Consider the following 14245-nt stretch of genomic DNA (forward strand, 5'->3'; position numbering starts at 1 on the left):
ACAGTAACCAAGGACCTCTATTGCTTTGTCAAAGCAAGGAGGGCCTGTAGGGAGTTTGTGTTCGCCTCGGCCACAGTGAGGCATGAACCCAAGAGGCTAATTTCATCCAGCATCTGGGGTAAAGATCTCTTTCCCAAGGACGTGGTCAAAGAGATCGTGGACAAGGCAGCCACTGAGAACCGCAATCTTCTCCTGAAGTGGGGCCTGTCCCTTAAGAGGAAGTCTTCTCCGGATGAGGGCCCTCAGCCGAAAGGAAAGGCGAAGAAGTCAAAGTTTTTCCTCCCGTCCAGCCAAGTCCTTCAAACCGCAAAGACAACAGCAGCAGCAGCCAGCTTTGCCTCCGGTACCACAACTGGTAGCCCAGACCCCGACCACCTTCCAATGGGTACCCCAAGCCATGTCATCAGCTTCCCCGGCATTCAATCCCGTGTTCGAGGGACAGTCAACCACGTTTCGTGCAAGACCCAGAGGAGCAGCTAGAGGGTCATCAAGACGCCCCTCTAGGGGACGAGGATTCAGAGGTGGTCGCGGCCAGGGAGGCAAGACTGCAGGGCAGTCAAAGTGAAGTGTCGCCGGTAGGTGGGAGACTTCAGTATTTCCGGGATCGCTGGACCTTCGATCCCTGGGCCCACAGCCTTCTCAAAAATGGACTGGGTTGGAGTTGGTACAGTACTCCGCCCCAGTGCCCTCAATTTTTCCAACACTCCACCCCCGTTTTGGAGGAGTACATCCAAGATCTGTTGGAGAAAAAGGTGATCAGGAGGGTAAAGTCCATCAAGTTCCAAGGGAGGCTGTTTTGTGTTCCCAAGAAAGACTCGGGGAAACTCAGAGTCATTCTGGACTTGTCACCACTCAACAAGTTCATAGTGAACCACAAGTTCAAGATGTTAACGTTACAACACATAAGGGCCTTACTGCCAAAGAGGGCATATACCGTCTCCATCGATTTGTCAGACGCATATTGGCACGTTCCAATAAGTCGCCGTCTCTCCCCCTACCTAGGATTCAAGCTACAACAAAAACTTTATGCTTTCAGGGCGATGCCCTTCGGACTAAACATAGCCCCAAGGATCTTTACGAAGCTTGCGAGCGCAGCTCTCAAACAGTTACGCCTAAAAGGGTTCCAGGTAGTAGCCTACCTGGACGATTGGTTGGTGTGGGCAGCATCCAGAGCAGAATGCTTGCAAGCTTCCCTACAAGTGATTCAGTTCCTGGAATATCTAGGCTTCATGATCAACAGAAAGAAGTCTCGTCTTTCTCCAGCTCAGAGGTTCCAGTGGTTGGGAATTCACTGGGATCTAGTGTCACACCGTCTTTCCATCCCGATGTCAAAGAGGAAGGAAATAGCGGGGTCTGTCAGGAGACTTCTAGGTTCCGAGAGGATATCAAGACGCGAACAAGAGAGGGTTTTGGGCTCTCTTCAGTTTGCATCAGTAACAGACCCAGTGCTAAGAGCACAGCTAAAAGATGCAGCGGGAGTATGGAGAACCTTTGCATCGAAAGAGCGAAGGGACTTGAAGAGACCGGTCCCACTTCGACTACGTTCTCTTCTCAGACCGTGGTCTCAAGCCAGTCGTCTAAAGAGGTCTCTACCTCTTCAGCCACCCCCCCGTCAGTGACAATCCACACAGACGCCTCAAAGGTAGGGTGGGGGGGTCACTCCCATCGGGAAAAAGTGCAAGGGACCTGGTCCAAGCTATTTGGGACCTTTCACATAAACTTTCTAGAAGCTATGGCAGTGCTTCTTACCCTGAAGAAAGTATCCCCACGTCACTCGATCCATGTAAGGTTGGTACTGGACAGCGAGGTGGTAGTGAAATGTCTGAATCGGCGGGGATCGAGATCCCCACCTCTCAACCAGGTAATGTTAGCCATATTCCGACTGGCGGAGAAGAAGAAGTGGCACCTGTCAGCAGTTCACCTTCAAGGAGTCCGGAATGTGACCGCGGACGCTCTATCCAGGGTTACACCGATAGAGTCAGAATGGTCCCTAGACGCAGGATCATTCTCTTTCATCTTGAGACAAGTCCCAGAACTGCAGATAGACCTCTTCGCGACGAAGGACAACAAGAAGCTGCCGAAATATGTGTCCCCATACGTGGACCCCTTGGCAGAAGCAATAGATGCGATGTCCCTCGATTGGAACAGATGGTCCAGGATCTACCTGTTTCCCCCTCACAATCTGATGTTGAGGGTCCTCAACAAACTGAGATCCTTCAAGGGAGTAGCAGCAATAGTGGCCCACAAGTGGCCGAACAGTGTATGGTTCCCTCTAGCTCTGGAACTACGACTGAAGTTTCTACCACTCCCGGACCCAGTTCTGTCCCAGCAAGTCCAGAAGTCGACTGTCTACGCTTCATTACAGAAAACCCGAACCCTGCAGCTCATGATTTTCTCTCCCTAGCGGTGAAGAAACGGTTCGGAATCTCGAAAGATAGCATCGACTTCCTGGAAGAATACAAGTGTAAGTCTACTAGGAGGCAGTACGAATCTGCATGGAAGAAATGGGTAGCCTTTGTCAAAGATAAGAACCCGCACGAGATCTCTACGGAGTTCTGCCTATCCTTCTTCATTCACCTCCACGGACAGGGGCTGGCGGCTAACACAATTTCTACATGTAAGTCAGCTCTAACAAGACCCATTCTATATGCCTTCCAGGTAGACCTCGCTAACGAGATGTTTAATAAGATCCCAAAGGCCTGTGCTAGGCTTAGACCATCAGCTCCTCCAAAGCCTATTTCGTGGTCGTTAGACAAAGTCCTTCATTTTGCCTCATTACTAGATAATGAGGAATGTGCGTTGAAGGACCTGACTCAAAAAGTGATCTTCCTTTTTGCCCTTGCTTCTGGGGCCAGAGTTAGTGAGATTGTGGCCCTCTCGAGAGAGGAGGGCCGAGTTCAGTTCCTGGATGGGGGAGAACTGAACCTGTTTCCGGACCCTACGTTTCTCGCTAAGAACGAGTTGCCCACCAACAGGTGGGGTCCCTGGAGAATCTGCCCTCTGAAAGAAGATGCATCTCTATGTCCCGTAGAATGCCTAAAGGTCTATCTTCGTAGAACTTCAGACTTCCATGGGGGCCAACTATTCAGAGGAGAAACATCGGGCTCGAATTTATCTTTAAATCAGCTTAGGGCGAAAATTACATATTTTATTCGCAGAGCGGATCCTGACAGTTCACCCGCAGGTCATGATCCGAGGAAAGTTGCTTCATCCTTAAACTTCTTTAACTTTATGGATTTTGAACACCTTCGTTCATACACTGGCTGGAAGTCTTCCAGGGTATTCTTTCGCCACTATGCTAAGCAAGTGGAGCAGCTAAAGAGGTCTGTGGTAGCAGTTGGTTGCGTCGTTAACCCTGCTGTTTAACTCTGCGAGGAACAGCGGAATCATTTGGGACTTTGATTCTTGGGTGAGTGGTTAGTTATATGCGTTGATATAACTGGTAGTGAAGGCTCTGAGAGCCCACAGTGACTGTTCCAACGTTATGGTGATGGTAACACAAGTACAGACAGGTGTGCCAAGCGTTTGCTAACGCTATTGTCAGCAAAGTAGTAACATGGACGTTAAGTTTGATACCGGGGTATGTGCAAGTGACATATATGTTTTCTTTCAGATAACCATTCATCCATGCACTACAGTACTTGTGTAAATTGTTGGTCATCCACCTAGCATATGTACATATTTATGGTGACCATGTCTATTTATTGTTTCTCAATAAACTTGTTCTCGGGAACCTTGCGTCTCCTTCACCTATTTTGATTTCATATTAATTTTTGAGCATTTAGCCTATGTATATTAATCGGGGATATCTATAATAGCCTATTCCTTAATGCAAAGCCTTGTTACACTGGTTTATACTTTCCTTAGCATAAAGGACTCCACCCCTTTCTGAGGACGGTGGTAGCAGCAAGTTTAATCCTACGCAGATATAACCTTTTGTCTAATTTTACTTCGACCAGGGTGCTGGTCGGGACTTTTCCTTTGGATACTGTAGTCCCGTAAGACTTCGCTTTACTTCATATAGAGTGAGACCACTATATGGTACTGGCTGGCGAGTGATTCATACATAGGTATATGTACTCTTCGTTCGTTTCTAGAGTCTAGTAGGACTCCTCCCTGTAGGGGGCAGGAAGCGCTTTCATGGCTTATGATTAGTGAAAAGATGTATAACGGTAACATCTTAGGTCTGTCAGTCGAGTTGACTAAGAAACATTCTTGAGGAGTACGGCACGTATTGAGAATCCACAGATACAGTAATGCTCTGGTATACTTCCATCAGGACGACATGGCTTGAGCCCAAAAAACGGATTTTGAGCGAAGCGAAAAATCTATTTTTGGGTAAGATAGCCATGTCGTCCTGATGGACCCGCCCTGCTCCTTTTCAAAAAAAAAAAAAAAAAAAAAAATAAAGAGTGAAAAGGATTGTAGGACCCCTCCCTACATACAGTATCTGTAGCACCTCGTGTATCGCTACAAGGAATACAGATGGCGCCGTGAGCGGCGCAGGGCACGCTTTCGAAACGGGAAGGAGAGATGCCTTACGAACGGCTCCCCCCTTTCTTATCGTTTTCGTTTTCTTGCCATTTGACCCCTACGAAGTGTTAACTATATTCGGGGTATAGATTGCTATGAGGCGTGTCAAGAATACGTCCACTGATATTTACGATATCCCTAAGGTCTTTTTAGGGATACTCGCTCCAGGAGTTAGAATTCTGGGTACCTGAAGGTAAATTCTCTGGGAATATCGCTGCAGTTGTAATATACCCTAGGAAGCTGCCTTTAAGGAACTTCCATCAGGACGACATGGCTATCTTACCCAAAAATAGATTTTTCGCTTCGCTCAAAATCCGTTTATTTGTAAAACCTTCCTCCCCAATCACATTGCCTATTCTTAATTTCCCAAAGGGAAAAGTAGGAAGCAATTAAGAGAAGGCATCCTCAAAAGAGATGTATTTGAAATAACTTCCTTATTGAATACTTTATGAATAATAACAGCTCGTGAATTAGAAAGGAGGAAACACACTTTGACAGTTACAAGTATTAAAAAATCTATAAAAAAAAACATATTTGCTTATATGCACTACGCAATTTCTTTGCAGTTTAGTCTAAGTTTATCATTGATGTATCATTCACCTATTTAATATACAGTAGCTGTTAACTCAATCTACATTTATCTTTTTTTGCTTAATAAGGAGGAAAACTTATAATCTACAATTCACTATTTGATAGCAAGTGCCTGAGATATTACAGAAGCCTACATAAGAAAAATTGTAGTAAATATTATACTGAAAACATATGGAAAAGTTCTACTTCACATACCACAAAACTTCCTTCGTCCCCAGTTACGTCTTCAGCTCCTATTTCAATAGCATGATCCATGGCTTGCTCAAATGAAAGACCTTCACAAGTTGAAACTATGACACCTTTCTCATCGAACAAACAACGTGCTGCACCAGTTTTAAGCTCCTGCATGCTAATAGAAAATATTTCAGTTAAAGATAAAGAATTTCAAACATTGTAATTGGTATTCTTCCTAGCCTTACAAACCAGAGTTTTAAAAAGGGAATGTCTTCAGCGGAGCTGGAAACGCCTTGAAAATACTAATAAGGTATTTAACTCCTACCCTAAAATGACATCGTTTGACATCAAAACATGTTATTTTTATTACTAAAATAAATTTTTGAATATACTTACCCGATGATCATGTAGCTGTCAACTCCGTTGCCCGACAGAAATCTACGGTCGGGATACGCCAGCGATCGCTTATACAGGTGGGGGTGTACTCACCAGCGCCATCTGTGGTCAGGTACTCCAGTACTTCTTGTCAACAAGACCTCAATTTTCTCCTCGGTCCACTGGTTCTCTATGGGGAGGAAGGGCGGGTCATTTAAATCATGATCATCGGGTAAGTATATTCAAAAATTTATTTTAGTAATAAAAATAACATTTTTCAATATTAATCTTACCCGATGATCATGTAGCTGATTCACACCCAGGGTGGTGGGTGGAGACCAGTATACATGTTAACAAAGAAGCTAAGTATCCCGTATTTCATTTTTATTAGTTATTCAAAATAACAATAAAAAATAAATAAGTACCTGGTAAGGAAGTCGACTTGAACCATTACTCTGCCTTTAATAAGTACGTCTTCCTTACTGAGCGTAGCGGTCCTCTTAGGATGCTGAACGACTCTTAGGTGGCTAAAGTATAAAGGGCTGCAACCCATACTAAAGGACCTCATCATAACCTCTAACCTAGGCGCTTCTCAAGAAAGAATTGACCACCCGCCAAATCAACCAGGATGCGGAAGGCTTCTTAGCCGACCGTACAACCCAAAAACAACAATAAAAGCAATCAAGAGAAAGGTTAAAAAAGGTTATGGGATTATGGGAATGTAGTGGCTGAGCCCTCACCTACTACTGCACTCGCTGCTACGAATGGTCCCAGGGTGTAGCAGTTCTCGTAAAGAGACTGGACATCTTTGAGATAGAATGATGCGAACACTGACTTGCTTCTCCAATAGGTTGCATCCATAACACTCTGCAGAGAACGGTTCTGTTTGAAGGCCACTGAAGTAGCCACAGCTCTCACTTCATGTGTCCTTACCTTCAGTAAAGCAAGGTCTTCTTCCTTCATATGAGAATGAGCTTCTCTAATCAGAAGCCTGATGTAGTAAGAAACTGCGTTCTTAGACATTGGTAGAGAAGGCTTCTTAACAGCACACCATAAGGCTTCTGATTGTCCTCGTAAAGGTTTTGACCTTTTCAGATAGTACCTAAGAGCTCTGACTGGGCAAAGTACTCTCTCCAGCTCGTTACCCACCAAGTTAGATAGGCTAGGGATCTCGAACGATTTAGGCCAAGGACGTGAAGGAAGCTCGTTTTAGCCAAAAAACCGAGCTGCAAGGAACATGTAGCCGTTTCCGATGTGAAACCTATGTTCCTGCTGAAGGCGTGGATCTCACTTACTCTCTTAGCTGTTGCTAGGCATACTAGGAAAAGAGTTTTTAATGTGAGGTCCTTGAAAGAGGCTGATTAGAGCGGTTCAAATCTAGATGACATCAGGAACCTTAGGACCACGTCTAGATTCCAGCCTGGAGTGGACAACCGACGTTCCTTAGAGGTCTCAAAAGACCTAAGGATGTCCTGCAGATCTTTGTTGGAGGAAAGATCCAAGCCTCTGTGGCGGAAAACCGCTGCCAACATACTTCTATAACCCTTGATCGTAGGAGCTGATAGGGATCTAACGTTCCTTAGATGTAACAGGAAGTCAGCAATCTGGGTTACAGTGGTATTGGTTGAGGAAATTGCATTGGCCTTGCACCAGTTTCTGAAGACTTCCCATTTAGATTGATAGACTCTGAGAGTGGATGTCCTCCTAGCTCTAGCAATCGCTCTGGCTGCCTCCTTCGAAAAGCCTCTAGCTCTTGAGAGTCTTTCGATAGTCTGAAGGCAGTCAGACGAAGAGCGTGGAGGCTTGGGTGTACCTTCTTTACGTGAGGTTGACGTAGAAGGTCCACTCTTAGAGGAAGAGTCCTGGGAACGTCGACCAGCCATTGCAGTACCTCTGTGAACCATTCTCTCGCGGGCCAGAGGGGAGCAACCAACGTCAGCCGTGTCCCTTTGTGAGAGGCGAATTTCTGAAGTACCCTGTTGACAATCTTGAACGGCGGGAATGCATACAGGTCGAGATGGGACCAATCCAGCAGAAAAGCATCCACGTGAACTGCTGCTGGGTCTGGAATCGGCGAACAATACAATGGGAGCCTCTTGGTCATCGAGGTAGCGAACAGATCTATGGTTGGCTGACCCCACAGGGACCAAAGTCTGCTGCAAACATTCTTGTGAAGGGTCCACTCTGTGGGGATGACCTGACCCTTCCGGCTGAGGCGATCTGCCATGACATTCATATCGCCCTGAATGAACCTCGTTACCAGCGTGAGCCTTCGATCTTTTGACCAAATGAGGAGGTCCCTTGCGATCTCGAACAACTTCCTCGAATGAGTCCCCCCCTGCTTGGAGATGTAAGCCAAGGCTGTGGTGTTGTCGGAGTTCACCTCCACCACCTTGTTTAGCTGGAGGGACTTGAAGTTCATTAAGGCCAGATGAACCGCCAACAACTCCTTGCAATTGATGTGGAGTGTTCTTTGTTCCTGATTCCATGTTCCCGAGCATTCCTGTCCGTCCAATGTCGCACCCCAGCCCGAGTCTGATGCGTCCGAGAAGAGATGGTGGTCGGGGGTCTGAACAGCTAACGAAAGACCTTCCTTGAGAAGAATGCTGTTCTTCCACCACGTTAGAGTAGACCTCATCTCTTCGGAAACAGGAATTGAGACCGTCTCTAGCGTCATGTCCTTGATCCAGTGAGCAGCCAGATGATACTGAAGGGGGCGGAGGTGGAGTCTCCCTAACTCGATGAACAGGGCCAGCGATGAAAGTGTCCCTGTTAGACTCATCCACTGCCTTACTGAGCATCGGCTCCTTCTCAGCATGCTCAGGATGCACTCTAGGGCTTGGTTGATTCTTGGGGCCGACGGAAAAGCCCGAAAAGCTCGACTCTGAATCTCCATACCCAGGTAAACAATGGTCTGGGATGGGACGAGCTGGGACTTCTCTAAATTGACCAGGAGGCCCAGTTCCTTGGTCAGATCCATAGTCCATCTGAGATTTTCCAGACAGCGACGACTTGTGGAAGCTCTTAAAAGCCAGTCGTCTAAATAGAGGGAGGCTCTGATGTCTGCCAAGTGAAGGAATTTCGTAATATTCCTCATCAGTCGCGTAAACACAAGAGGTGCCGTGCTTAGGCCAAAACACAGGGCTTGGAACTGGTACACAACCTTTCCATAGACGAATCTCAGGAAAGGTTGGGAGTCTGGATGGATGGGGACGTGAAAGTATGCGTCTTTCAGGTCTAACGAGACCATCCAGTCCTCCTGCCTGACCGCTGCTAGGACCGACTTCGTCGTCTCCATAGTGAACGTCTGCTTGGTGACATAAGCATTGAGCGCACTGACGTCCAGCACCGGCCTCCAACCTCCTGTCTTCTTGGCTACCAGGAAGAGACGGTTGTAAAAGCCCGGGGATTGATGGTCCCGGACTATGACCACTGCCTCCTTGTGTAGCAAGAGCGACACCTCTTGTTGCAACGCTAGCCTCTTGTCCTTCTCCTTGTAGTTGGGAGAGAGGTTGATGGGAGATGTAGCTAGAGGGGGATTGCGGCAGAACGGAATTCTGTATCCCTCCCTCAGCCACTTCACAGACTGAGCGTCTGCACCTCTGCTCTCCCAAGCTTGCCAGAAGGTCTTGAGTCTGGCTCCTACAGCTGTCTGGAGAGGAGGAAATCAAAACTTGCCTCTTGTGGACTTGGAACCCTTCTTGGGCTTGCCACGGTTACTGTCTGCACGGGTACCTCCTCTGCTGGAGGTTCTGCCACGAAAGGGTGGGATGAACCTGGAAGCAGGAGTATCAACTGCTAGAGGGCGGTAAGGTTTAGACACGGAAGGTAAGGTCTTAGCCTTACGTGCAGAAGAAGCCATGAGGTCATGCGTATCCTTCTGGAGAAGAGAGGCAGTCATCCCCTTAATTAATTCCTCCGGAAACAGACACTTGGACAGAGGAGCAAAAAGTAACTCTGACCTCTGGCAAGGGGTGATACCAGCAGATAAGAAGGAGCACAGATGTTCCCTTTTCTTGAGGACCCCTGAAACATAAGAAGCCGCAAGCTCGCCAGACCCATCCCGTATTGCCTTGTCCATGCTGGACATGATCAGCATGGCTGAGTCCTTGTCAGAAGGGGCAGTCTTCCTGCTTAAGGCTCCCAGGCACCAATAGAGGAAGTTGAATATCTCGAAGGCACGAAAGACTCCCCTTAACAAGTGATCAAGATCTGTAGGGGACCAGCAGATCTTCGAACGTCTCATAGCCAACCTGCGGGGAGAGTCAACCAGACTTGAGAAGTCGGCCTGGGCAGAGGCAGGAACCCCCAAGCCAGGTTCCTCTCCCGTGGCATACCAGACGCCCGACTTAGAAGCCAGCTTGGGAGGAGGAAACACAAAAGAGGTCCTTCCCAGTTGCTTCTTGGACTGCAACCAATCCCCCATAACCCTCAAAGCTCTCCTTGAAGATCTGGCAAGAACAAGCTTGGTGAAGGCAGGCGCAGTAGGCTGCATGCCCAGAGCAAACTCGGAGGGAGGAGAACGAGGGGTTGCAGACACAAAGTGTTCAGGGTATAACTCTCTGAACAAAGCAAGGACTTTGCGGAAGTCTAAGGAGGGTGGCGAAGACTTGTGTCCTTCAACATCAGAATGAGGATCATCAAGATGAGCAGCTTCATCCTCAGAAGCCTCCTCACCCGACAGTTGAGTTGTAAGAGGCAAAGGCAGAGCAGCAAGCTGAACGGGTGAATCCTGCAGAACGGGTGCATGCGTACCTGCGGATCCATCATCATGCCTCTGCTGGACAGACTGTGAGCTGGCAACAACAAAAGCAGAGGGCCGGTGTGAGGGAGGGTCTGCGGTGGTATGCAGAGCATGCTGTGAGGCATGCGGCTCATGCTGCATGGCATGCGGCTCATGCTGCATGGGATGCGGCTCATGCTGCATGGTATGCGGCTCATGCTGCATGGCATGCGGCTCATGCTGCATGGGATGAGGCTCATGCTGCATGGTATGAGGCTCATGCTGCATGGGATGAGGCTCATGCTGCATGGTATGAGGCTCATGCTGCATGGAATGCGGCTCATGCTGTAAGGTCTGCAGAGCATGCTGCATGGGCTGAGGACTGCGCAACTGTGGAGGAGCTCTCACAGGAGGAGGGATGTTAACCTTCTCTGCCTGATAATCCTGCATAAAAGCCGCAAGCTGAGACTGCATAGTCTGCAGCATGGACCACTTAGGGTCTACTGTGGTTGGAGCAGAGGCCTGTTGAGGGACCACTCTACCTCTCTTGGGAGGTGTGCAGTCATCCGATGACTGCGGCGAGTCCGAACTGACCCAGTGGCTACACCTGGGCCGTTGGACTAGCTCTGAAGGGACTTTACGCTTAAGCGGTCGTGAGACCTTAGTCCACCGTTTCCTCCTGGAAACCTCTTCCACAGACGAGGAATGTAAGGGCTCATTCGTCTGGGAGTGGAAGGGACGATCCTTAGCAGATACGTCCGCAACCACTGAGGATACATCTGTGCGCCGATCAAGGCCCGCCGAACCCTTTGGTCCTTCGACATTGCTTCTCCCCTGGGCTTGGGAGCTTGCAAGAGGTCCCGGACTGGGAGGACGACTGGCACGCACAGATGTATCCTCATGCGCAACACTGACACTGACACTATGCACAGCACTAGCACTATCACTTCCCACTGCACTCTTCGCTTTCAGCTCTCTGACATCCGCCAAGAGCTGATTGCGGTCACTAACCAACGACTCCACCTTATCACCGAGAGCCTGAATGGCACGCAACATATCAGCCATTGCAGGCTGAGCACTCGTAGCAGGTTCAGGGGTCACCACCACAGGGGAAGGAAAAGGTTGAGGGGCATGGGGAGAGGAAATAACCAAAGAGCGAGAAGAACTCCTCCTATCTCTCTCCTTCTCTAACCTACGAGTATATCTGAGGAATTCATTAAAATCGAATTCCGAAAGCCCAGCACATTCCCCACATCGATCTTCCAATTGACAGGATTTCCCCCTACAATTGGAACATACGGTGTGAGGATCAACAGAGGCCTTCGGAAGACGCCTATTACAAGCACTAACACTACATCGCCTATATTTAGGAACTTGGGAAGTGTCAGACATCTTGAATTCTAGAAGTAGTCAAAGGGGGAATTCCAAAGTAAAGCAAAGATCGTTAACCAATGAATCAAATTAATACCAAAAGCTTGCTAAGCTAAGGCTAAAGCTTCCTGTACAGCGAAGGCTAAATTTCAGAGCAAATACTTCACCAAATCGTGAACAAAAGACTCCAAAATCAACAGCGTATCCATGTAGGTCTTGCCGGTGGCACGACAGAGGAAAAATTGAGGTCTTGTTGACAAGAAGTACTGGAGTACCTGACCACAGATGGCGCTGGTGAGTACACCCCCACCTGTATAAGCGATCGCTGGCGTATCCCGACCGTAGATTTCTGTCGGGCAACGGAGTTGACAGCTACATGATCATCGGGTAAGATTAATATTGAAAAATGCCCAGTGATACAGACGATGACATCCCGGATACATTATTTACAAATATAAACCATATGAAAGTTAAAATTACTCACATATCATACAAAAGAGTACAGCACATGGTCGTATATCACTCAGTTGACAGTCAGGAAATTTCACCAAAAAATCTCCCTTCCCAGATATTAGTTCCTCGTATTTGATCGTGCAAGAGCTAGAATCACACCACTCTCTCTTACCAATGGCGACATTCCTTATCTGAGGCATTTGCCAAACCACCCCTGATGCCACACATCTCCTCCTACCACCAACTGAAACCCTTGCGATTCATGGTTATGTAAGGTCTATTTTAGTCTATTTTAGTGTATTTCTATGTTTAACATATGTGTTCAAATCACAGAAAGCATTCTACCATTGGTTTTACCTCTCTGCTTCCCACCCACACCACCAAATCACCAGTAATGGAAGTTGTTGAAAGCTCTGTTTAATCGAATTTCGTCACTCTTATATCTAAAATCACACCAAATTATCTCTATATTATAAATAATTACCTGAAAATGTCTCAATCCGTATACTGTATATATCTTCCCCTTAATTTTTATAAATTTCTGATTTCCTACTTCATTTATTTGCATTTCACAATTTCCTAAATATACATACATACATACATATACCAAAGGCACTTCCCCCAAGTTTGGGGGGTAGCCGACAACAACAAGAAACAAAACAAAAAGGGGACCTCTACTCTCTACGTTCCTCCAGCCTAACCAGGGACTCGGCCGAGTTCAGCTGGTACTGCTAGGGTGCCACAGCCCAACCTCCCACATTTCCACCACAGATGAAGCTTCATACTGCCGAGTCCCCTACTGCTGCTACCTCCGCGGTCATCTAAGGCACCGGAGGAAGCAGCAGGGCCTACCGGAACTGCGTCACAATCGCTCGCCATTCATTCCTATTTCTAGCACGCTCTCTTGCCTCTCTCACATCTATCCTCCTATCACCCAGAGCTTTCTTCACACCATCCATCCACCCAAACCTTGGCCTTCCTCTTGTACTTCTCCCATCAACTCTTGCATTCATCACCTTCTTTAGCAGACAGCCATTTTCCATTCTCTCAACATGGCCAAACCACCTCAACACATTCATATCCACTCTAGCCGCTAACTCATTTCTTACACCCGTTCTCACCCTCACCACTTCGTTCCTAACCCTATCTACTCGAGATACACCAGCCATACTCCTCAGACACTTCATCTCAAACACATTCAATTTCTGTCTCTCCATCACTTTCATTCCCCACAACTCCGATCCATACATCACAGTTGGTACAATCACTTTCTCATATAGAACTCTCTTTACATTCATGCCCAATCCTCTATTTTTTACTACTCCCTTAACTGCCCCCAACATTTTGCAACCTTCATTCACTCTCTGACGTACATCTGCTTCCACTCCACCATTTGCTGCAACAACAGACCCCAAGTACTTAAACTGATCCACCTCCTCAAGTAACTCTCCGTTCAACATGACATTCAACCTTGCACCACCTTCCCTTCTCGTACATCTCATAACCTTACTCTTACCCACATTAACTCTCAACTTCCTTCTCTCACACACCCTTCCAAATTCTGTCACTAGTCGGTCAAGCTTCTCTTCTGTGTCTGCTACCAGTACAGTATCATCCGCAAACAACAACTGATTTACCTCCCATTCATGATCATTCTCGCCTACCAGTTTTAATCCTCGTCCAAGCACTCTAGCATTCACCTCTCTCACCACTCCATCAACATACAAGTTAAACAACCACGGCGACATCACACATCCCTGTCTCAGCCCCACTCTCACCGGAAACCAATCGCTCACCTCATTTCCTATTCTAACACATGCTTTACTACCTGTGTAGAAACTTTTCACTGCTTGCAACAACCTTCCACCAACTCCATATAACCTCATCACATTCCACATTGCTTCCCTATCAACTCTATCATATGCTTTCTCCAGATCCATAAACGCAACATACACCTCCTTACCTTTTGCTAAATATTTCTCGCATATCTGCCTAACTGTAAAAATCTGATTCATACAACCCCTA

General features: G+C 47.3%; 1 protein-coding gene across 3 annotated transcripts in view; it reads right to left on the reverse strand.

Annotated features, from left to right (window-relative positions):
* LOC137621552 (probable transcriptional regulatory protein Cthe_2075) overlaps nucleotides 1-14245 on the reverse strand; it is a 161630-nt gene that overhangs the window by 11191 nt on the left and 136194 nt on the right. For all 3 annotated transcript variants that reach the window (XM_068351942.1, XM_068351944.1, XM_068351943.1), the window contains exon 5: nucleotides 5320-5473. In XM_068351942.1, coding sequence (XP_068208043.1) covers nucleotides 5320-5473 — 154 coding nt within the window. The remainder of the gene's footprint in view (nucleotides 1-5319; nucleotides 5474-14245) is intronic.

Source organism: Palaemon carinicauda, chromosome 28 (assembly GCF_036898095.1).
Source record: "Palaemon carinicauda isolate YSFRI2023 chromosome 28, ASM3689809v2, whole genome shotgun sequence".
In the NCBI taxonomy this organism is placed as follows: Eukaryota; Metazoa; Arthropoda; class Malacostraca; order Decapoda; family Palaemonidae; genus Palaemon; species Palaemon carinicauda.